This window comes from Carcharodon carcharias, chromosome 10, assembly GCF_017639515.1.
Source record: "Carcharodon carcharias isolate sCarCar2 chromosome 10, sCarCar2.pri, whole genome shotgun sequence".
NCBI lineage: Eukaryota > Metazoa > Chordata > Chondrichthyes > Lamniformes > Lamnidae > Carcharodon > Carcharodon carcharias.
Window position 1 is genome coordinate 48,007,496 of NC_054476.1, and position 24,954 is coordinate 48,032,449.

General features: G+C 45.5%; 1 protein-coding gene across 1 annotated transcript in view; it reads right to left on the reverse strand.

Annotated features, from left to right (window-relative positions):
* tmem9b (TMEM9 domain family, member B) overlaps positions 1–24,954 on the reverse strand; it is a 102,639-nt gene that overhangs the window by 48,366 nt on the left and 29,319 nt on the right. Inside the window, exons 3-4 of the mRNA XM_041198004.1 lie at positions 19,887–19,995; positions 4,227–4,358 (exon numbers count right to left, since the gene is read on the reverse strand). Coding sequence (XP_041053938.1) covers positions 4,227–4,358; positions 19,887–19,995 — 241 coding nt within the window. The remainder of the gene's footprint in view (positions 1–4,226; positions 4,359–19,886; positions 19,996–24,954) is intronic.

Genomic DNA, 24,954 nt, shown 5'->3' on the forward strand with positions numbered 1-24,954 from the left:
CTCCTATTGACGAAGGCACCGGGCTCACCTGCTGGCACCTTGATGGCCACATGTGTGCAGTTTACTGCACCCTGGATCCGGGGGAAGCCAGCCATCGCCGTGAAGCCTCTGGCTCACTGTGCCTGGCGTGCCTGGTCCCAACAGTAGTGGATGAAGGTTAATGTATGCCTGAACAGAGTGTCTGTAACCTGCTTAACATAAGTATGCACAGCTGATTGGGAGATACCGCAAAGATCACCCACTGACCCCTGGAACGAGCCAGAGGCTTAGAAGTTGAGGGCAACAGTGACCTTCAGAGCCACTGGCATGGGGTGTCCACCTACACAGTTAGCTGGGATCTCAGACCCTATCATCTGACAGATATAGTTGACTGTCTCCCTTGAGAGACAGAGCCTCCTTCGGCACTGCACCTCAGACATATTGAGGTAGCTGCTTCTCCCTCTGTATACCCTGGCAGCAGGATAGTGGTGTCTTCTGAGGCCCCTTCTGCCTTGGACTACCTCTTGGCCCTGCGCCCCTTCTGCCTGCGCATGTCCTCCCAAAGGTGGCTCCCCTGGAGACTGAATGTGCACTCCTGGCCTCTACTCCCTTCTAGCCCTCTCTTCCTCCTCAGAGGAGCTGCCTCCAGTGGACAATTCAGCTCCCATTCCCAGGCTAAGGGAAGGCTTCCTGAAACCTGCAGGCCCAGAAAAGATTACTCACTGAAGAGTGCTGACCTGAAGGTTAAGAGTTCAGATAAAGCAGCTGGAATGTGTTTTGAAGTACTGCAGATCACACAAGCAAGTTTCAAAAATTTTCAGAAATAAATGCTTGACTGTGCACAATCGTGGCCCCAGTGAGCCCTCTTATCCCGCCCGTAGATGAGGTTAATACAAATGTGTCCTACCCGCCTGCCTGTTGCGCCAGTGCACCAAGCCGAAGATCGCACGGGCGCCAAAAAATTGGTGTCGATTGGCACCTCAAAGGCCTTAAGTGGTAATTAATGGCTGGTGCGTGTCGGACATCATCACACGCCTGCCTAGCGAAATATCGCGAAAGAGCACAGTGACGTCCAGACGCTCGCCCGACGTCATCACACGTCAATTTACACACGGATGTGCGGGGCCCACCCCTGCATGCCAAAGGGAAAATTCAGTCTTATACTATTTAATAGGAAGAGGTAATTTGTAATTTCTCAAGTGTTACATTGATGCATTTATATTGCTTGTCTCTCAATTCTCCAAATCTGCAAACAGTAGTTATTATTTTAGTCATGAAAGTTTTGGCAATTCAATAAGTTGTAGTTTGGACTCCAGCTCTAAAATGCACTTGAGCAAATATTGTTTTTCCAGAAGTTAACTTTTGAGAAAAACTGAGATCCCCACAGCAAGATATAAATTTGCAAATCAATAGCCTAACACTGGGAAAAAAATAAAAACAAAAAAACTGCGGATGCTGGAAATCCAAAACAAAAACAGAATTACCTGGAAAAACTCAGCAGGTCTGGCAGCATCGGCGGAGAAGAAAAGAGTCGAAACGTCAACTCTTTTCTTCTCCGCCGATGCTGCCAGACTTGCTGAGTTTTTCCAGGTAATTCTGTTTTTGACTGGGAAAAAAATGTTCAATTTGGTCAATTTAATTTCTGAAAACTATGCATTAACTAAAATGTTTAAAAATTGTGCATGCAAAGTACAAGACAATTCTGAATGTTCGTTCAAATTAAAATCTGCTACAGTTGAAACTGGATTCTACCTAACCAGATGATTAAACAAAATGAGTATCATGTTGGATCTATTCCAAATGTAGACATCTAAATGTAGACAATATGGAATATTCATATACTGACATCTTTGCTCCTTCTCTGTGAGTTTTTAATATCGAGCTAAAAATGGAGATTCAGGAAGTTTCACAAAAACAATTTATTGAAACAATCATTTGTGTGAGAGGAAATAGGCATTCCTGCAAAGTGTAAATAACCTTTGGGAGGTTCCTTTAAAGATGTCAAGTGTCATACTTTGTTTTGGAATTTCAGTGCAGAATGAGGAGAGAAAAGAGGAATCAGCCTCAAAATTCCTGCTGTGCACCTTGTTGAATCTGCCATTGGGGAATGCTGACCTAGACAGGAGTGGCCACAATACATTGTGGGCTTTTGAAATGGCATATTAGGGAGTCTCATTTTAGATTTTGAATAGTTGTGTGGAGAATCAAGCTAACCTTAAACCAAATTCACAAGCTGCACCCTTGGGGGACTTGCACACAAAAGCATTGTAAATAATAGTTTCAGTCTTGGCTTAAGGGAAAGGTACCCTTTTACATCATGCATCCAATTCGTCGACACCTTCCTACCAGCACCATCACTTTAAGTCAATTTCCAGAAGCATGCAATAATAGCTCTATATTGACTCCCTAATTGCCCTGCAAGATAAGCCTAGTCTCCTCAGGATACCTCCCCAAAACTGTTGAGGTTACAAACTAGAGTTGAAGAAATAAAACATGCATCTACCAGTTCACAGCACTGATACTCTTACTGTACTAGCTACTGCTATTGGAAGACTTAATTTGTTGTGTCGTGTCAACAGTTTTGGAGTGGTGTTAAACATTCAGACATTAAACAGTGAATAATACAAAAACAACAAAAATCACATAAGACCCTGATACCTTTAAGAAGCCTTTCATTTTTCATATCCTAGTGCAATAATGCCACCTGAGACATAAAGACCATGGGCAGGATTTTTAGGTCAGTGGGCAGGCGCGATCCGCGGGCCTGGGACTGACCGGAGAATGGACCACCGACTGCAATCGGCCCCCAAGAAATAATTTCACGCTGGCTGGCCAGACAGTGTGAAACGCGCGCTGAAATGCTGTGCTGCCAGGGTGGGGGCAGGAGGAGGGTGGGTGAGCGCTGAATGAAAGCTCCCTGATTATTTAATAACAGAAACCTCATCCTGCCCCTGGACGTGATTTCATGAAAAATGCAAAATCTGCCTGGCCAATTTGCCCGTCCACCAACCATAAGGTTGGACGGACCATGAAAAATTGGTAACTTTAGTTACACTAATTGGCCTCTTAATGGTCGGCAGGTGTGCTTCTGACTTTTGCATGTGCCCGCCGACCGAAATATCACGTGATTTCGCATCCAATCAGGTCAGGTGCGTGGCCCCACGCCGGCCTAAAAATTCTGCTCCATGACAAAAGAAACATAATATAGTCTGGTGTTGTTTAGTCACGCTTTTACATGCAGCAGAATTTGGTTGACTAATGACAAAATTAAGTTGCTGACGCATTTCAAATACACTAAATACAAATTATGATTAAACCTCTTTAGTAATTACATCCTGTAATATACTGTATTACATTTCAAATTAAGTATTTCAGTGCCAGACATAAAATCAAATTCCCCATCTGATAATAAATGCTGCCTTTATCTCAGGCTTTTATTTGCCTTCTACGGTTTTTATACAGCTGTGAAGTGAATAGCCCAGATCTTTCAGTCAGCGGTGGAGAGGGTCCTTGTTCTTGGAAAGATTGTTGATACACATTCTTGGAAACAAATGGTCTTTGTAGTTTGTGTGGATGGCTACCTCATGTCACTGCTGGGAGGCACTAGGCATCTGTTTTTGTCATTCCCCTCCCCCAGCTCATCCATCACCACCCCCTATCACTCCCAACAGTGCTCTGTCATCGGTTGGACAGGAGCCAGGAATTCCAGGAGACGAATCAGGAAGAGGGGCGCGGGAGGGGTTAAGCACTGTCTGGAGGGTGGGGGGAACGATGGTGAGCTGGAGGGGTGGAGAACATTGCTGGAGGTGAATGCAGAGCAGGGACAAGGTGAACAGTGTTGGGGATGCGGTATTAGAATGGAGGTGAACACTGTTGCAATTGCTGTTTTGCTTTGACGCTCCAGCTGATTTACTTACGAGTTACGCTGCTTAGCGGGCTTTATACCTGCTATGAAAAGCTCTAAGTAAATCTGTGTAAAAACTAACGAAAGCATTAAGCAAATAGCCGAAGTCTGCCTGTTTCAGGTCATCTGATCCCATTGTCGTAGAAAACGGTGCAGCAGTTTGGGCACGGTAAACCAGCAATCATGTTTAAACTTCCTGCATAAGTACTGTGCATGGGCGCTCATTGGGGATTCTTCAGGGTTCCAAGGAGTATGAGCAGCTTAAGTTGGGTCATTTACCGCTCCCCATTCCGGAATATTCACGCCAATATTTTAAGTTTATTTCTTAGGCAGTAGAACTCACCCCAAAGTCATCTTCATTCTGTAGCAGCCGGGAACGTAACAAACGTTTCTTCAGCAAGGGTTCCACCATTGTCAGATAAATCATATAAAGCAGCAGTAAGCCCAGAATAGACAAATATATGATGATTGTTACCTGCATAAGAGAAATGTAAAAAAAATGAACAATACAGCTTTACATCTTTTAGCCAATAACATGAAAATATCAGTTCCTGAATGTCAGAAAATAAACCTGACTAGAGTCTGGGAAGAGTGTCCTCTGCAGTCACCGTCGCCTTAAAGCAGTCTGGGAAGAGTGTCCTCTGCAGTCACCGTCGCCGAGTGAAAAAAAAAACAGAGTGACATCACAGGAAAAGTTCATTGGTTGGTAAGTAACTGTTGGTTTGAACTACCTATTCTAAGTTGATTTCAGATTAAAGGTGACTACTGGGGCCCAGGATCGGAGGCCTAACTCTTCAGCTTCAACTCAGCAGAGACCGAGTTCCAGTTGATTTTAAAAAGTGTATTTTGAACCTCTATTCTAACTTGCTTTCAGATTAAAGGTAAATAGGAGAAATATTTTACAGATTGATAAATTAAAGAGCAGTAGGAAATTTAAAAACAAATTGAAAAACCAATTAAATAAAATAGAGATGCAGGACCGGGCAATGTGTTGTAGCTGCATGATGTGGGAGCTGGTGGACCCCATTGTAGTTCCTAGTGACCACATCTGTCAGTTGCTTGAGGAACTCTGGCTCAGAGTTGATGAGCTGGAGTCTGAGCTTTGGACACTGCGACACATCAGGGAGGGGGAGAGTTACCTGGACGGTGTGTTTCAGGAGACAGTCACACCCCTTAGATTAACTACCTCAAATTCGGCAAGTGGTCAGGGATAGGAGGGTGTGACTATGAGTGAGGCAGGTAGAGGGAAGTAGCACTGCAGGAACCTCAGCTCTTGCCCTTATCCAACAGGTTCAAGGTTCTTGCTCCCTGTGTGGACAAGAGTGGGGTCTTGTAGGGAGGATGAGCAAACTGACCATAGCACCGTGGTACAGGGAGCCATTCAAGTGGGGGGAGAAAAGAGAAATGTAGTTGTAATCGGGGATAGTATAGTTAGAGGAGTAGATACTGTTCTCTGTAGCCAGGATCAAGAGTCCTGAATGCTGTGTTGCCTACCTGGTGCCAGGGTTAAGGATATCTCATCTGGGTTGCAGAGGAACTTGGAGTGGGAGGGGAAAGATCCAGTTGTCATGGTCCACGTGGGTACCAACGATACAGGTAGAATGAGAAAAGAGGTTCTGCTGAGGAATACAAGCAACTAGGGGCTAAATTAAAAAGCAGAACCAAAGAGGTAATTATCTCCGGATTACTACCTGAGCCACAAGCTAATTGGCACAGGGTCAATAAGATTAAAGAGGTAAATGCGTGTCTCAAAGACTGGTGTGGGAGAAATGGGTTCAAATTCATGGGACATTGGCACCAGTACTGATGAAAGAGGGAGCTATTCCGTTTGGACGGGCTCCACTTGAATCATGCTGGGACCAGTGTCCTGGCGAATTGCATAACTAGGGTTGTAGATAGAGCTTTAAACTAAATAGTGGTGGTGCGGGGGGGGGGGGGGTTCAGATGCATGGAAATATAAAAAATCAAAGTTTAAGGAGAGGGTAAGAGTGCAGGTGATGAGGCTGATTGTTACCAAAAAGTGAAAGGAAGGGACAGAGTGTGTGAACGCCATATTACACCAAAGAATCATATAAGAGTAGGGAAAATTGACAATAGGGCAAACTTAAAGGCTTTGTATCTGAGTCTGCTTAGCATTCGGAATAAAACTAATGAGTTAACAGTGCAAATAGAGATAAATAGGTATGATTTGGGGGCAATTACTGAGATGTGGTTACAGGGAGAACAGATTTGAGAGTTGAATATTCCAAGGGTACTCAGTGTTTCGGAAGGATAGGCAGGAAGGGAAAGGAGATGGTGTAGCTTTGTTAGTAAAGGAAGAGATCAGTGCTATTGTGAGAAATGACATAGGCACTGGAGAGCAAGACATAGAGTCAGTCTGGGTAGAAATAAGAAATAGCAAGGGAAAGAAGTCCCTGGTGGGAGTAATCTAAAGGTCCCCAAACAGTAGTTCAGCAGTAGGGCACAGTGTAAACTAGGAAATACTGGGAGCATGTAAGAAAGGCCCAGCAATAATCATGGGTGATTTTAATATGCATATGGACTGGACTAATCAAATTGGCAAGGGTAGCCTCGAGGGAGAGTTCATGGAGCGTATTAGGGATTGTTTCTTGGAGCAATATGTTGTGGAACCAACCAGGGAGCAGGCTATTCTGGAGTTAGTTTTGTGTAATGTGATGGGATTAATTAATGATCTCAGTGTAAAGGATCCTCTACGGAAGGGTCATCATAGCATGCTAGAATTTCAAGTTCAGTTTGAGAGCGAGAAACTTGAGTCCCACACTAGTGTTCTGGAGTTAAACAAAGGTAACTACATAGGCATGAGGGCAGATTTGGCCCTAGTGGACTGGGCAGGAAGACTACAAGGTAGGACAGTTGATGAACAGTGGCAGATATTTAAGGAGATATTCAATTCCTCCCAAGTAAAATATATTCCAAAGAGGAAGAAAGATGGTAAGAGGGGGAAAAAGCATCCATGGCTGAGCAAGGAAGTTAAAGATAACATAAAGGCAAAAACTAAGGCATACCAAATTGCAAAGGTCAGTGACAGGCTGGAAGATTGGGAAACTTTTAAAGATCAACAAAGGGTTACTAAAAAAAAAATAAAAAGAGCAAAGGTAAATTATGAAAGAAAACTAGTGCAAAATGTAAAAACTGCTAGCAAAAGCTTCTACAAGTATATAAAAGGAAAAAGATTAGCTAGAGTGAATGTTGGTCCCTTGGAGGATGAGACTGGGGAGTTAATAGTGGGGAACGCAGAAATGGCAGAGATGCTTAATCAATATTGTGCCTCAGTTTTCATGGTGGAGAACACTAGTACTACCCCAATAGTAACAGGTAGTGCAGAGGCTATGGAGAAGGAGGAACTTAGAACAATCACCATCACTAGACAAAAAGTACAAAGCAAACTATTGAGATTAAAGGATAGACCTGATGGCCTACATCCCAGGGTCTTAAAGGAAGTGGCAGTGGAGATAGTGAATGCGTTGGCTATAATATTCCAAAATTCCCTGGATTCTGCAAAGGTTCCAGAGGATTGTAAAAATGCTAATATAATGCCCTTGTTCAAAAAGGGGGTGGAGGTAGAAAGTAGGAAACTATAGACCAGTTTGTTTAACATCTGTCATTGGGAAATTGTTGGGATCCATTATTAAGGAAGTGGTAATGGGGCATTTGGAAAGTCAAAATGCAATCCATCAGAGTCAGCATGGCTTTAGGAAGAGTAAATCGTGTTTGACTAATTTGCTAGAGTTCTTTGAAGTTGTGACAAGCAAAATGGATAATAGGGATCCTGTAGATGTAGTATAACTGGACTTCCAGAAGGCCTTTGATAAGATGCCACACAAAAGATTAATACACAAGATAAGATCACACAGAGTTTGGGGTAATATATTAGCATGGATAGAGGGTTGGCTAACCAACAGAAATCAGAGAGTTGGGATAAATGGGTTTCTTTCTGGATGGCAAGCTATAACTAGTGGTGTGCCACAGGGTTCGGTCCTTGGGCCCTGACTATGTACAATCTATATTAATGATTTGGATTCAGGGATAGAAGGTGCTATAGCTGAATTTGCAGATGATATCAAAATAGGTGGGAAAGTAAGTTGCAATGAAGAAATAAGAAATTTATAAATGGATACGGACAGCTTAGGTGAATGGGCCAAAATTTAGCAGATGGAGTTTAACGTGGATAAGTGTGAGGTTATCCATTTTGGTCAGAAGAATAAAAAGGCGACTTATTATTTAAATGGAGAGAAACTTCAGAATGCTTCAGTGCAGAAGGATCTGGGTGTCCTCATGCATGAATCACTGAAAGCTAGTATGCAGGTACTGCAGGTATAAGGAAGGCAAATGGAATTTTGGCATTTATTGCTAAAGGAATAGAGTATAAAAATAGGTAAGTGTTGTTGCAACTGTACAAGGCATTGACGAGACCGCACCTGGAGTACTGTGCATAGTTTTGGTCCCCTCACCTGAGGAAGGATGTAGTTGCATTGGAGGGGGTTCAGAGGAGGTTCATTAGGATTGATTCCAGAGATGTGGGGCTTGTCTTATGAGGAGAGATTGAGCAGTTTAGGCCGATACTCGCTAGAGTTTAGAATGATGAGAGAAGATCTAACTGAGTTATATAAGATGCTAAAGGGGATAGACAAAGTAGACGTGGAGCAGATGTTTCCCCTTGTGGGGCATTCTCGGACGGGTCATAGTTTTAGGCTAAGGAGCGGTAGATTTAAATCAGAGATGAGGAGGAATTACTTTTCTCAAAGGGTTGTGAATCAGTGGAATTCACTGCCTCACAGTGCAGTGGACGCCGGGATGCTGAATAAATTTAAGGAAGAGATAGACAGATTTTTAATTAGTAACGGGTTGAAAGGTTATGGGGAGAGGGCGGGAAATTGGAGTTGAGGCCGAAATGAGATCAGCCACGATCATATTGAATGGCAGGGCAGGCTTGAGGGGCTGAATTCCCCACTCCTGCTCCTAGTTCTTATGTACTAGCAAACACAAGAATTGCCCACTGATTCCTCTCTCCTGAACTTTTTCAGCTCTCCTATAGGAAGCTCTGCTGTTACATTGGGAGAGAGTTAAAAGGGAATCTTTACAATGAAAATGTTGCTACCTTGCCTGTACAGTTGCCTGTACAATTGTCGGAACAGTCAATATCTAGAAACAATCTTGATATAGTAGCAAGAGCACATGAATGTATATATAGCAAATTCCTTCTAGTATGGATAGTAACAATATGAGGGCACACAGCAGTACACTTCAGGCACAAAATGGATTCATGTATGCCAACATGTAATTCACCCATACATGTTTTTTTCTGTTGCAAGCAGCATGTACATGCCTCAGTATAGGCCCAAGTTTTTTTTGATGTTAACACCACTGCATTACTTAAATCCAGTCTGCACCTCTAAGTGGACGGGGCATTCTGCTTGAAGCAAGTACTGGAACTTATGACCACATCCGGTGTTAATTGCTGCGCAAACCAAATCTCAGAGGGAAGCTTGGCTTAAGGGCCACACTCTTCTTTTGTATTCTGAAAACGAGAAGATGACTTAGCAATCTCATCAGTAAGAGATCCAGTAACACTTTTGGGATATTTTTTTAAATTAGAAGTTTTATTAACAAGAATGAAAGAAAACTTAAGCGTGCAAGATTACAGTTACACAATTAAGGGGTTATTCATGCAAAACATTCCCCAAAAAACTCTCTACTTGGTCAGACCCACAAGTAAACACCTTCCAGTCAACACTCCCTTATAGATATTTAATTACGAAATCCAGTAATAGTATCAAAGGCAAACTGCTGTTGCTTTAATACCACATGACCTTCCCCCCACTCTTCCACTCTGTGGTGGAATCCGCTTAGAATAAAACTGCCTGTTGCAGCCCAAGGTTTTTCTGGCTTGGCTGGATGGCTGGTTCAAGTGCCATCTTCTCTCAGCCCAGAGCTCCAGCTATAGCTCAGCAGTTCAAATTGCTCCAGCTATCTCCATAGCTACAGCTATCTCTATCCTAAACTCTCAGCTGTAACTCCAAAATACCTCTTTTTTCCTTTTCATCTCAGATTCCATTGTTCTCGCACCTCTTTGAAACTCAAACCCTTCCAAATATAAAATCTTTTATGTCTCTATCTTGTCTTTTCATTCGGGTCAATAAAATAAACTCACTACTATTCACCTATGGAACTCCTGCAAGATGCAAACATGTTTCTTTTCACCTCTGACTCCCCTTTGATGTTCAAACAAACTCTCAACTTAGTGACACATAACTGGGGCAATAACATATAACCGGCAGGGGACTGTCATGTCTGCATGTCCTCACCCATGTGGAGGAGACATTTCTTGCCATCATGGAGCAGCTATTACTGAGGCTATGGCCAGCGACAGGGCTGAAACCAAGCTGATACGTGATCCTCCTTCTCAGATCCTACTTTCCCTTCATCGCACAATTTCTTCTGATTTACAAGCTTAAATGGCGCATGCCTTTTCCCATGACCCTCACCACAACCCTACCCAGGTGCCTTTCTCTTTACAGATACCCAAGAACTGCAACCTGGCCAGACAATGGAAGAGAAAGAGGTGGAACAGCAGAAAAACGGCGGGGAAAAAGAAACACTGTCACTTGCACTCACACTCACAGATATTGACACTGTGCATACTTTAGAACGGGCTTGTTCAACTCGCAACCCCATTGCAGCCCCTGAGGCCTCTTGGGGTGGCAAACATGTTGGACATTCAACTGACTTATATTGAAAAATGCTGTAAAGCTCCTCAATCCCTGCATTTGCTGCTGATAGGCTCGTGAGGAACAAACAGTGGGAAGGTAAGTTTTTAAGTTCCAGGGCCCGGAGAGTGAGGGCAGGGAACGGGGCCCACCGCTTGTCTGAGTGGACAAGTGAAGACTGTGAGAGATTGAGGGCGTGAGAGAGAAAGAGATTGTGAGGGATTATGAGGGGAGAGAGAGTGTGTGTGTGTGTGTGTGTGAGGAGGGAGAGAGAGAAAGAGAGAGAGAGTGTGAGGGGGAAAGAGTGTGTGGGGAAGAGAGAGAGTGTGGAGGGGAGAGAGAGAGTGTGTGTGAGAAGAGGGGGGGAGAGAGAGTGTGTGAGTGTGAGGGGTGTAAGTGTGCACAGGGGAAGAGCGTATGAGGGAGGAAGAGCGTGTGCACAAGTCTGGCTCACTCCCAGTCTCAGTGTTCTCATTCACACTCACCCCCATACACCAAAATGCATTCTCATCCATTCACAGCATGTGCGGCTGAGTGAGTGAGCACCCTGAGACCGTCAGTGAGCTGGACACACACTCTCACCTAATCTCTCATACTCATCTTTATTTATTACTCATTTTTTAAAAATCAATTCATTGCTTTGATAGTTTTTTTTTTGGTCAGCAAGTTGTTTCTTTTCATACCTCAGTTTGTTTTTTAAATTCAAGTTTAATGTCATGCCACACTTTATCTTTGCAAAATTTGCTCATTGGCCCCTTCAGTGAGAAAAATTTTGGAATGTGCCCCCCGGCACGAAAAGGTTGGACAATGCTGCTTTAGAACATAGCTTAGAGGCAGGGTCCACACGTGGTGGGGAGAATTTTGTAGGGGAGGTGGAAGCCCCTACAATGAGCTGGAAAGCCAGGAGCAACCCTGCCTCAGCTAATTAGAAAATCCTCTTTCACATTTTAGGCCCATTATGCAGCTACTTAGCTCCTGGTGCTCCTGTCCCTTTAAACGACAAGACCTGTAGGGCAATCAGAGGGCTGGCAATTCTTCAGTGCCACCAGAGCAGGCCCTATTTGACCACTTAAGTGGCACAATTACTCTCTGGGTAGGAAGGCCATCATCCATCTTCCCTGCCACGGATGAAATGCCATGGCGGCAGGAAGGTGATGGATACCACACCCTTTATTTTATGGACCCACCCCATCTCCCGGACCATCCTAGAGAAACCTAAGGGACTAAAATATGACAAATCTCCAGAACCTGATGGCCTACATCCTAGAGTTCTAAAAAATAGCTGCAGAGACAGTGGATCTGCTAGCTATGATTTTCCAAAACTCCCTAGATACTGGAATGGTCCCAGCATATTGGAGTTTAGCAAATGTAACACTGTTATTTAAGAAAGGAGAGAGAGAGGAAATGGGGAACTACATGCCAGTTACCCTGACATCAGTCATTGGGAAAGTGCTGGAATCTATTATTAAGGAAGTATTAACAATACATTTAGAAAAGCATATTATGATTAGAACAAGTCAACATGGTTTTATGAAAGGGAAATTCTATTTGACAGATTTATTAGTCTTTTTGAGGATGTGACTAGTAGTGTAAATAAAGGGGAATCAGTAGATGTAGTACACTTCAATTTCCAAAAGGCATTCGATAAGATGCCACACAAAAGGTTAATACACAAGTAAGGGCTCCTGGGGTTTGGGGTGATATATTAGCATGGATAGAGGATTGGTTAACAGACAGGAAGCAGAGAGTAGGGATAAATGGGGCACTTTCAAATTGGCAGGCTGTGACTAGTGGAGTGCTGCAAGAATCTGTGCTGGGGCCTTAGCTATTTACAATCTAATGACTTAAACAAAGAGACAGAGAGTAATGTATCTAAGTTTGCTGACGACATAAAGCTAGGTGGGAATGCAAGCTGTATGGAGAACATAATGAGGTTGTACATAATGAGGCTGCAAAGAGATATAGACAGGTTAAGTGAGTGGGCAACAAGGTAGCAGACAGAGTATAACGTGGGGAAGTGTGAGGTTGTTCACTTTGGTCATAGGAATAGAAAAGCAGAATACTTTTAAAAAAGCATGAACCTTGTAAATGATTATGATCAAAGAGATTTGGGTCACGCTCAGACAGGGAATACAAAAAGTTAGCATGTAGATGTAGCAAGCAATTTGGAAAGCTAATGGCATGTTGGCCTTTATTACAAAGGGATAGGAGTACAAGAATAAAGTCTTGCTACAGTTTTGTGAGACTGCACCTGGAATACTATGTGCAATTTTGATCTCCATATTTAAGAAAGACATTGGAGCTGCACATCGAAAGTTCAATAAATTGGTCCCTGGGATGAGAGGGTTGTTCTATGAGAGGCTGAGTAAATTAGGTAAATCTATATTCTATATTGAGTAAATCTATATTCTTTGGAGTTTAGAAGAATGAGAAGTAATCTCATTGAAACATTCAAGATTATGAAGGGGCTTGGCAGGGTAGATGCTGTGATGTTGTTACCCTTAGCTGGGCAATCTAGAACGAGGAGGACATAGTTTCAGGATAAGGTGTTGATCTTTTAGGACTGAAATAAGGAAAAAATTCTTCACTCCAATGGTTGTGAATCTTTTGAATTTTCTACCCCAGAGCATTATGGATGTGCCATTTTTGAATAGATTTAAGGCTGAGACAGACACATCTTTAGTCCCTCAAGGAATCCAAGGATATGGGGAGCAGCTGGGAAAGTGAAATTGAAGCCCAAAATCAGCCTTGATCATACTGAATGGTGGAGCAGGCTTGATAGGCCTTATGGTCTTCTCCTGCTCCTTTTTCTTATATTCTTACCCTAGAAGGCTGGTAAAATCCAGCTCGATGAGAAAATGGGCATGAGTCACCTTTCAGTCAGCTCAAGGGATAGGGATAGTACAGGTACCAGAAGGTGAGATCACACACGAGTTCTGTTGCAGAAGAGTGAGATGAGGGCTTTGATGAGGAGGCCTATTGAAAAAGGTTGATGGGTATGCACACCAAAATGCTTGGTGCCTTAGCAGGCCTGCCTGAAATCTTCTGGTTAATGTCAAGGAATATGGAGGGGTCTGGCACCATGTTGGCACTGGGCTTTGCACAGAGCTTGAAGTCCAACCTTTCCAATGTGGAAGTGGTGGCTAATTCCACAGGAATACTCACAGACCCATCCATGATGCAGCGTCTCATGGACAATGTCTCGGTTTCCAGTGCAGCATAAGCAAAGCCATCCAACATCTGGCTGGTGCAGTGGAAGTCATGTAAGCTCAGCTTGCTGCCATATAAGATCAGATTGCTGCCATCACATCTATAGATATTAGTGTTCAAAGGGGTTTACAGGGTATCATATCAGTCCAGCCATCTGTCCTCTAACACACTGCTAGGTTTGCTGAAGCGCTGCCCTGAGGGAGCGGCTGTGGCACCATGTTGTACAAACCTGCTGTCCTCTCTCAGGATGACAACATTTGTCCTCCGACCACTGCCCTTGTCACTGGCCATCAGCCAGCCAGTCCAGAATGCTGCCACCCATGGCGAAATGCTGCAGTCCAAAGCCAGGTCTTCTAGGGCTAGGGCTGCTTGAGGTTATCTTGGAAGGTCATCTGTGGTCTCCCCCACCAAAAGTAAGAAGCAATGCTTCAGCCACTGGAGCACTGTATAGGAGCACGAGGGCAGGCAAGGCATATGTAGGGCAGGCACTAAGTGAACGTACAAGTGTGAATGATTAACATTTGTAAGCAACAAGCCATAGTTTGATTTATATATTCAGGTTGGAATGTTTGTTTAGTGGTGGCTTTCACCCTAGCATTGTGGCCAAGATGCTGTTGTGATGGTCAGCAACAGAGGGAAGGTAAGGTGTGAAACTAGTAAATGGGGAAATGGTTTTGCAATCATTGGTACTGGACGCGGATGAGACAATCATGGACAGGCCAGCCAGAAAGAAGCCATATTGATTGCCTCCTCCTCTCCTCTGCCACTTCCTCAGGTGGTTGATGTATACCTGGTGGCGAGGGCTGTGCTCTCAAGCTGGTGAGATTACGTAGCATGCAGCAGGCCATGGCAAATCTTGACGTGCTCCGTCAGGTACTGTAGGGCTTGTCCAGCATGGTCCAAGCTGCGGAATAATTGTTTAAGCAACCCAGTAGACTACTCAATCTCATTTCATGTGACAGCATGATTTTTATTATATGCATGCTTCCCATTGGAGTCATGAGCCGTTTGGTTACCGATAGTCCTTGTCACCCAGGAGCCACCCTGTAATTTGATGTGGTGGCTCAAATGCAGATGAAACAGCAGACTGCCACTGTATGAAAGCATCGTGACATTTGCCAGGATGCTGGGCACTGACCTGCATGATATACTGTGTAAGCTGAAATACCAGTCGGACACCGAGGGGAGCAGAATCCTTTCCAATTGAGGTGCATCTCAGAGTTGAAATGTGGTGCCTGCAAAACGGTGTGTGTGCACTACGGAGAGCCTGCAATCCTTGTGAAGCCATGTGCTTGTTCCACATTCTTCTTTCTGGCGAGAGAGAATGAAATGTATTCTGCTCTCTTGGAGTACAGAGCCTCCCTGACCTAATTTATATAACACTGGTGAGTGAACAGGGCAATGATGTCAATATTGCCTGCCCAAACCTATAAAGAGCCAGATGCATAAAAGTTCACAGCCATAGTTACCTTCACAGCAATGGCAACACGGTCCTCGTCCTGCTCTGAGGTTGTATTTGCGGCTGAAGCAGGTGGCAGACTTCAGTAAGATCCTGCTTAGTCAAGTGGAGATGTCTAACAACACTGTTTCTCACTAAGGTTCAGGTAGAAGAATTGATCCCTGAACACTCTAGGTAGGTATAGTCTCCTGCTGAGAGCCCTTCTCTCCCTCCTCCAGCCACTTGTGACCTGTGTTGCCTCTGCTCATTTTCCTTATTATGCTGTAATCCAAAGTGGATGGAAACTACTGAACCCACACCAAGGATAAACGGTTAGTGCAGAATCCATGAAGTCAAGACAAAGTCCTTCAGCACATGTCACACCATTCTCTGTAGACTTCAGCAACTTTAAACAACTCTGGAAACCCCGAAACAGTTTGAGAACTACAGTAAGAGCCTATTGATATCAATCAGCAGCTAAGTAGCAAGTAGTTGATGATCCCTTCAAATAGCCCTGGAGGGGGAAGGGGCTTTCTTTTCCTGTTGATCACATGTTTAACTGTGCAAGATTAAAAGAGGGAGTCAGTTGGAGCCTTAAGCTCCAAAATGGCAGCACTCGCATCAAACAAGCACTACACACTGACAGATGTCATGATCTGCCTGCTCTACATACTTCTGGTAGACACTCCCTGTACATGTGCTAACACACTCACCAAAATGGCATCTGGAGCAGCTAACACTGGATGCCTGCACGCTGTTTTGGAGGCAAAATAGCACCTGCTGCACCAAAAAATGGGTGCTACAGAGCTGCATTTCAGGATTTTCATCTTTCTATCACCATGAAGTAGTGGCACTACTAGAGATGTGATTTTCAAAATAATAAAAAAGCCAGCTATTTTTGCCATTATTCTGTAACAGGAATGAAACAAAAAAGACTTTCTAATAAAACTTGAGTGCATCATATGGTTTGGTCATTTTCAGCAGAAACATGGGCAAGAATCTTATATCAATACAAAAACAGAATTACCTGGAAAAACTCAGCAGGTCTGGCAGCATCAGCGTAGAAGAAAAGAGTCGACGTTTCGAGTCCTCATGACCCTTCAGCAGAACTGAGTGAATCTTAGGAAAGGGGTGAAATATAAGCTGGTTTAAGGTGGGGGGGTGGGGGGAGAGAAGTTGGGGGGTGCTGGGGTGATTGTAGGGACAAGCAAGCAGTAATAGGAGCAGATAATCAAAAGATGTCACAGACAAAAGAACACAGAGGTGTTGATTTTGGTGATATTATCTAAACGAATGTGCTAATTAAGAATGGATGGTAGGGCACTCAAGGTACAGCTCTAGTGGGGGTGGGGTGGAAAGGCTAGCAGGGCATAAAAGATTTAAAAATAATGGAAATAGGTGGGAAAAGAAAAATCTATATAAATTATTGGAAAAAACAAAAGGAAGAGGGAAGAAACAGAAAGGGGGTGGGGATGGACGAGAGAGTTCGAGACCTAAAGTTGTTGAATTCATTATTCAGTCCGGAAGGCTGTAAAGTGCCTAGTCCGGAAGGTGAGGTGCTGTTCCTCCAGTTTGCGTTGGGCTTCACTGGAACAATGCAGCAAGCCAAGGACAGACATGTGGGCAAGAGAGCAGGGTGGAGTATTAAAATGGCAAGCAACAGAGAGGTTTGGGTCATTCTTGCGGACAGACCACAGGTGTTCTGCAAAGCGTCGCCCAGTTTACGTTTGGTCTCTCCAATGTAGAGGAGACCGCATTGGGAGCAACAAATGCAGTAGACTAAGTTGGGGGAAATACAAGTGAAATGCTGCTTCACTTGAAAGGAGTGTTTGGGCCCTTGGATGGTGAGGAGAAAGGAAGTGAAGGGGCAGGTGTTGCATCTTTTGCGTGGGCATGGGGAGGTGCCATTGGTGGGGGTTGAGGAGTAGGAGGTGATGGAGGAGTGGACCAGGGTGTCCCGGAGGGAACGATCCCTACAGAATGCTGCCGGGGAGGGGGGTGAAGGGAAGATGTGTTTGGTGGTGGCATCATGCTGGAGTTGGCGGAAACAGTGGAGGATTATCCTTTGAATGCGGAGGCTGGTGGGGTGATAAGTGAGGACAAGGGGGACCCTATCATGTTTCTGAGAGGGAGGAGAAGGTGTGAGGGCGGATGCGCGGGAGATGGGCTGGACACGGTTGAGGGCCCTGTCAACGACCGTGGGTGGAAAACCTCGGTTAAGGAAGGAGGACATGTCAGAGGAACTATTTTTGAAGGTAGCATCATCAGAACAGATACGACGGAGGCAAAGGAACTGAGAGAATGGGATGGAGTCCTTACAGGAAGCGGGGTGTGAGGAGCTGTAGTCGAGGTAGCTGTGGGAGTCGGTAGGCTTGTAATGGATATTGGTGGACAGTCTATCACCAGAGATTGAGACAGAGGGGTCAAGGAAGGGAAGGGAAGTGTCAGAGATGGACCATGTGAAAATGATGGAGGGGTGGAGATTGGAAGCAAAATTAATAAATTTTTCCAAGTCCCGACGAGAAGCATGAAGCAGCACCGAAATAATCATCGATGTACCAGAGAAAGAGTTGTGGAAGGGGGCCGGAGTAGGACTGGAACAAGGAATGTTCCACATACCCCATAAAGAGACAGGCATAGCTGGGGCCCATGCGGGTACCCATAGCCACACCTTTTATTTGGAGGAAGTGAGAGGAGTTGAAGGAGAAAATGTTCAGTGTGAGAACAAGTTCAGCCAAACGGAGGAGAGTAGTGGTGGATGGGGATTGTTTGGGCCTCTGTTCGAGGAAGAAGCTAAGGGCCCTCAGACCATCCTGGTGGGGGATGGAGGTGTAGAGGGATTGGACGTCCATGGTGAAGAGGAAGCGGTTGGGACGAGGGAACTGGAAATTGTTGATGTGACGTAAGGTGTCAGAGGAATCACGGATGTAGGTGGGAAGGGACTGGACAAGGGGAGAGAGAAGGGAGTCAAGATAACGAGAAATGAGTTCCGTGGGGCAGGAGCAAGCTGACACGATCGGTCTACTGGGACAGTTCTGTTTGTGGATTTTGGGTAGGAGGTAGAAGCCGGCCGTCCGAAGTTGGATGACTATCAGGTTGGAAGCTGTGGGAGGAAGATCTCCAGAGGAGATGAGGTCAGTGACAGTCCTGGAAACAATGGCTTGATGTTCAGTGGTGGGGTCATGGTCCAGGGAGAGGTAGGAGGAAGTGTCTGTGAGTTGACGCTCAGCCTCCGCGAGGTAGAGGTCAGTGCGCCAGATAACAACAGCACCACCCTTGTCAGCGGGTTTGATGACAATGTTGGGGTTTTACCTGAGAGAACGGAGTGCAGTAAGTTCAGAGAGAGACAGATTAGAATGGGTGAGAGGAGCAGAGAAATTGAGACGACTAATGTCGCGCCGACAGTTCTCTATGAAAAGATCAAGAGAAGGTAAGAATCCAGAGGGAGGGGTCCAGGTGGAGGGAGAATATTGGAGGTGGGTAAAAGGATCCGTTGAACGGGGAGAGGACTCCTGCCCAAAGAAGTGAGCACGGAGACGAAGACGGCAGAAGAAGAGTTCAGCATCGTGCCGAGCCCGAAATTCATTGAGATAAGGGCGTAAGGGTATGAAACTAAGTCCTTTGCTGAGCACTGAATGTTCAGCGTCGGAGAGGGGGTATAGTGAATACACGGCTGGGGCTGGGATTGGAAGATGGGGTGGCGACGGAGGACAGGCAGGGGTGGAGTGTCCTAGATGTGTGTTGGTGTCGATGAGTTGTTGGAGCTTGCGTTCCTTAGCACTTGAGAGAAAGAGAAAAAGTTCCTTGTTGAGGCATCAGATGAGGCGAAGAATAAAATGAAACTGGGGGCACGTGCAGCTTTGAAAAAAGGTGCGGCGGTGCTGCTGGAGGGAGAGGTCGAGTGTGTTCATATGGCGGCACATGGCACTGAATGTGGATCTCAGAACGTGACGGGAACAGCAGTCCGAAAAACGTTTTATGTCCCAGAGATACCTGTAATCCTGGGTGGGTTTGAAACAAGAGGGATGGAATTTCAGTTGAAATCCACATGGGCTAAGTCGGAGACGGAGACAGTCACTGAGAAAGGAGATATGGTTGTGAAAGCAGGTTTTAGTAAACACCTTGTCAAACACCAGGAGAGAAATGGAAAGCAATGAAGGTGAACAAGGCAAAAGAGAGATACGGAAATCTTGTCGCAGAGAGGGACAGAACTTCTTCAGGGTAGGCATTCCTTGAAGAGGAGTGGCAGTCAATTAAACAAAGAGATAAAAACAAAAAACTGCAGACGCTGGAAATCCAAAACAAAAACAGAATTACCTGGAAAAACTCAGCAGGTCTGGCAGCATCGGTGGAGAAGAAAAGAGTTGACATTTCGAGTCCTCATGACCCTTCAGCAGAACTGAGTGAATCTTAGGAAAGGGGTGAAATATAAGCTGGTTTAAGGTGGGGTATGCAGTATGCAATTGCAGTATGGTAATATGAGGCACCTGAATTCTACAAATAAGAAAATAGATATTTCTGTAATTACAGCCAGACAGTTCCTATATTTTTCCTTTAAGAAGAATACATTAAACAAAACATGGTTAAACAGGGAAGAAAATCTTCATGCTTAAACTTTAAAAAATACCTTAATTGTAACTGTGCTTCTTTCTTCATATTTGCATTCACATCTCAAGCAGTAAGCTTCAACATCTTGTCCAGCAACTGGCATGGGATCAACAACATGTAGGCAGTCACTGAAAAAAATCAAGATTCAGCTGCTGTCAAGGTGCTATAAACTTTCACTTTCCCTACTTGCATTTAGTCCATAGAGGAATACACTGTGATGTTTGGTCAGATCTTTTTTAATTGTGCGAGTGGCAGAAATTATAACCATATGTACTTCTAAATTTAAAAAGACAATTATCATAGTGTGATCCAGAATAGTTAACTTTTATCAGTTGAAACATAAAAGACTTAAGATAATTTCAGCAGGTTCAGAGAGTGATTTTGTGCACTCTTTCTGAACTGTAACTAGAAATAATAGCCTTTGGGCCCTGACAACATTCTGGCAATAGTACTGAAGACTTGTGCTCCAGAACTAGTCACGCCCCTAGTCAAGCTGTTCCAGTATAGCTACAACACTGACATCTAATCTGGAAATGTGGAAAATTGCCCAGGCATGTCCTGTCCACAAAAATCAGGACAAATCCAACCTGACAAATTACCGCCCTATCAGTAGATTCTCGATCATCAGCAAAGTGATGGAAGGGGTTGTTGACAGTGCTGTCAAGCGGCGCTTACTCAGCAATAACCATTTGGCTCCTGACCTCATTACAGCCTGGGTCCAAAGAAAAGAGCTGAACTAAAGGGTGAGAGTGACTGCCCTTGACATCAATACAGCATTTGACTAAGTGTGACATGAAGTCATACCTAGCACAAAGGAAGATGGTTGTTGGAGGTCAACATCTCAGTCCCGGAACATAGCTGCAGGAGTTCCTGAGGGTAGTGTCTGAGGCCCATCCATCTCCAACTGCTTCAGCAATGACTGTCCTACCATCATAAATAAGTTCAGAAGTAGGGATGTTCACTGATGACTGCACAATGTTCAGCACCATTCGTGACTCCCTCAGATACAGAAGCAGTCTGTGTCCATATGCAGGAAGACTTGGACAACATTCAGGCTTGAGTTGATAAGTGGCAGGCATTACAGACTGAGATGGGAGGAGTGCGCAGTTAATTCTAGCTTCACTTCTCCACAAGTCATAGCGAAAGTTTAAAAGTTTAATTCACCCACAAAACTGGCCAATTATTTATCTTTGATACTGTTATTCCCAGAATAAAAATACTCCAACCAGGCTTCTTGCAGTAAACACAAAAAAATTGATTTATTATAAAACAAATTACTTTTTAAAAGCAAATTAATAAACTGGTTAATATGCAAGTTCTAGTTTAGAACTGTAAAGATTTTCCCCTTTTTAGATATTTGAAACCCCATACACTCTCACACAACCACAAAACAGGACAAAACAAACACAGTCCCCTGTAGAGGCCGGAGTATGGGAACATTTCTTTTAAAAGGATAAAATTCGAAGAGATCTCGACCTCACTGATCTAACAGAATTCTGGTCCCTCTGTCCTAAGAACTTTTCTTCGATTAATTTCAGAAGACCTCTTATCTCATGTCCATAGATTAATTCAAAAGGTCTAAAATCAGTCAATTCATTTGGTGAATCTCAGGTGGCAAATAAAAGTCCAGTCCTTTGTCCCAATGATGGGGATATTCATGACAATATGCTTTAATCAGGAGTGTGATGGAATACTCTTCACTTGCCTGGATAGTGCAGCTCCAACAACACTAAAGAAGCTCGACACCATCCAGGACAAAGCAGCCTGCTTGATTGGCACCCCATCCACAAACATTCACCCCCTCCACCACAAATGCATAGTAATAGCAGTGTGTACTATCTACACAATGCATGGCAAGAACTCACCAAGGGTCTTTAGGCAGCACCTTCCAAACTCAAGATCGCTACCATCTAGAAAGACAAGGGCAGCAGGTAGATGGGAACACCACCACCTGGAAGTTCCCCTCCAAGCCACTTACCATTCTGACTTGGAAATATATCGCCGTTCCGTCTCTGTCATTGGGTCAAAATCCTGGAACTCCCTCCGTATACGCGCTGTGGGTGTACCTACACCACATGGACTAGAACAGTTCAAGAAGGTAGCTCACCACCACCTTCTCAAGGGCAATTAGGATTGGGCAATAAATGCTGGCCCAGCCAACAAAGACCACATCCCTTAAATGAGTTTTTTAAAAAATTGTTTTGAGTGTCTGATGGTATCTCTCTAAAGCTCCCTGTGTCACTGGATGGTATGCCGGGGACTTTAGCTGCTTTATACCCAAACTACTCAATGGGCAGGTTTTTCCAGTTGGCGTGTGGGGGTGGGACCTGCACACTGACACGTAAAATGACACGCGGTGAAGTCAGCTGAATGTCCCAACGTCACAACGCACAATCGCGATATTTCATTGGGCGGGCGCACGATGATATCCAATGCACGCCCGCCATTAATTAACGGGCCACTTAAGGCCCTTGAGGCGCCAATCGATGGCTATTTTTCAGCAGCCATGTGCTCTTTGGGTCAGCGGACGGGCGTGACGGGCAAGCAGGTAGGACACATTTGTATAAGCCTCATCCGCAGGCGGGATAAGAAGGCTCAGTGGGGTCATGAGTGTGCTCTGTCAAATATTGATTTTTCAAAGTTACTGATACTTGCCTGTGTGATCTGCAATACTTCAAAACACATACCAGCTGCTTGGACTGGACTCACAACCTTTAAATCAGCACTCTGCAGTGAGGAATCATTTTTGGGCCTGCAGATTTCAGGAAGCCTTCCTTTAGCCTAGGAATGGGAGCTGAACTCTCCACTGGAGGCACCTCCTCTGAGGAGGAAGGGGGGGGGCAGAACAGGAGGAGGTCAGGAGTGCACATTCAGCCTCCAGGGGAGCCACCTTTGGGAGGACAGGCGCAGGCACAAGGGGTGCAGGGCCAAGAGGTAGTCCAAGGTGGAAGGGGCTGCCAGCATATACAGGCAGCAAAGCAGTTACCTCAATATGTCTGAGGTGCAGTGCCAAAGGAGGCCCCGTCTCTCAAGACAGACAGTCAACTATATCTGTCAGATGATTGGGCCTGAGATCTCAGCAAACTGTGTGGCTGGACACCCCATGCGAGTGGCTCTAAAGGTCACAGCTGCCATCAACTTCTACATCCCTGGCTCCTTCCAGGGGTCAGTGGGTGATCTTTGCGCTGTCTCCCAATCAGCTGTCCACACTTGTGTAAAGCAGGTGACAGACGCTCTGTTCAGGCGTGCATTGACCTTCATCTACTACTGTTGGGACCAGGCAAGCCTGACACAGCGAGCCAGAGGCTTCGCAGCGATTGCTGGCTTCCCCAGCGTCCAAGGTGCAATGGACTGCACACATGTGGCCATCAAGGTGCCAGCTGGTGAGCCCGGTGCCTTCGTCAACAGGAAGCGCTACCACTCCTTGAACGTGCAGATAGTGTGTGATCACAGGATGCTGATTCTATAAGTCTGTACAAGGTACCCAGGCAGCTCCCATGACGCCTACATGCTCAGACACTCCCAGGTGCTGGGGCTCTTCAGTGCTGCAGCCCGGCTTGATGGATGGCTGCTGGGTGACAAGGGCTCTCCCCTCAGAAGGTGGCTCGTGATGCCTCTCTGCCATCCAAGAACCGAAAGCTGAGCAGTGGTATAATAGGAGCCACGCCTCCACAAGGGCTGTGGTGGAGAGAGACATCGGTCTTCTCAAAATGCGCGTCCTACGCCTGGACTGCTCAGGGGGCGCGCTCCAGTAGCCCCTGGATCGTGTGTCGCTGATAGTAGTTGCATGCTGCGCTCTCCACAATCTTGCACTGGAAAGGGGGACGCTGTGGACGATGAAGATGTAGACGCAGTGGCTGCACACGATGAGTCCAGAAGTGAGTCTGAGGATGAGAATGCTCAGGGAAATGCTGAGGGGGTAGATGCTGGGCATAGTCCAGGATGGCAGGGACACCTGAGAGGCTTTAATCCAATGAACCTTCAGCTAGCACAATACATATGGACCTTCAGGACAAGCCTGGGCTGCAGGCTCGATACTCAATAACTAAGTGCAAAATCTGCCTGGATAGCAAGATTAACTAAGGGCCTTGTTAATAAAGCTGAATGTCCCACAAATCACTCATGACATGATTGGTAACCATCCACCTGAGAAGAGGCACCCTCAGCCATGGTGACATGTCTGAATTTAATATTACAACAAAAGGAACTTAAGAAAACAAAATAACAAAGGTATTGAACATCACACCAACTCATAAAGACCTCATTGCGGGCCAACATAAAAGCACCAGTGATAAACCCGTGGTGTGCCTAAGGAGACTTATGTTTACGTCTTCGGTTGCTACGCCTTGGTGTTGCCACCTCGCTGAGAGTGGCATCTGAAAAGCCTGCTCACTCTGCTGTCCTGTTGGCCTCGATGACCTTGGCGGCCATCTCTGGCCCTTGGAGCCTGTGCTGTCCCCACCTGAGAGGGAGCTGTCAGTTCCACAGCTGGCATCTCCCCAGTCATCGCAGCCTCAGCGGATGCAACGGTTACTGGCAGAGGGGCGGAGGAGCTGCCGCCCTCATCCGGAGCACCCTGAGAGGAGCCCACAGAGACGACAGGCAGCTGCTGCGCCGACGTGAGGTCGCTTTGGACCTCCCTGCTCCCGTGGATGGATGGGCACCAAGCTGGGAAACTTAGTGCCCAGACCATCTCCCACAACTGGCACTGACCAGCTGAGGTCAATGCCGATGTGAGGGCTTGCTGGTCTGAGCGCATCCCCAAGATGCCCTGAATGGTCTCCTGGAGGAGCCTCTCCATGAGAGTCGCCACTCTCTCCATGGAGGTTCATGGTGCTTGGCCAGGATGCTCATTGCATCGGCGATATTCCATATAGACTCAGCCACCATGGACACCAAGCCAAGCATAGCCTCATGTATGTCCACCAGATGCTCCAGCGCACCCTGCCACATTTCCTGTGTCCCGGACAACTCCAGAGGCACATCATCAGCCACCGACTGAGCATGTGCCTGGTCCCCTGCAGTCCTCCGACTGTCTCTGCCAGCTCCTCCAGCGACTGTGAAGTGCCCTCTCCGCTGTGCTCTGG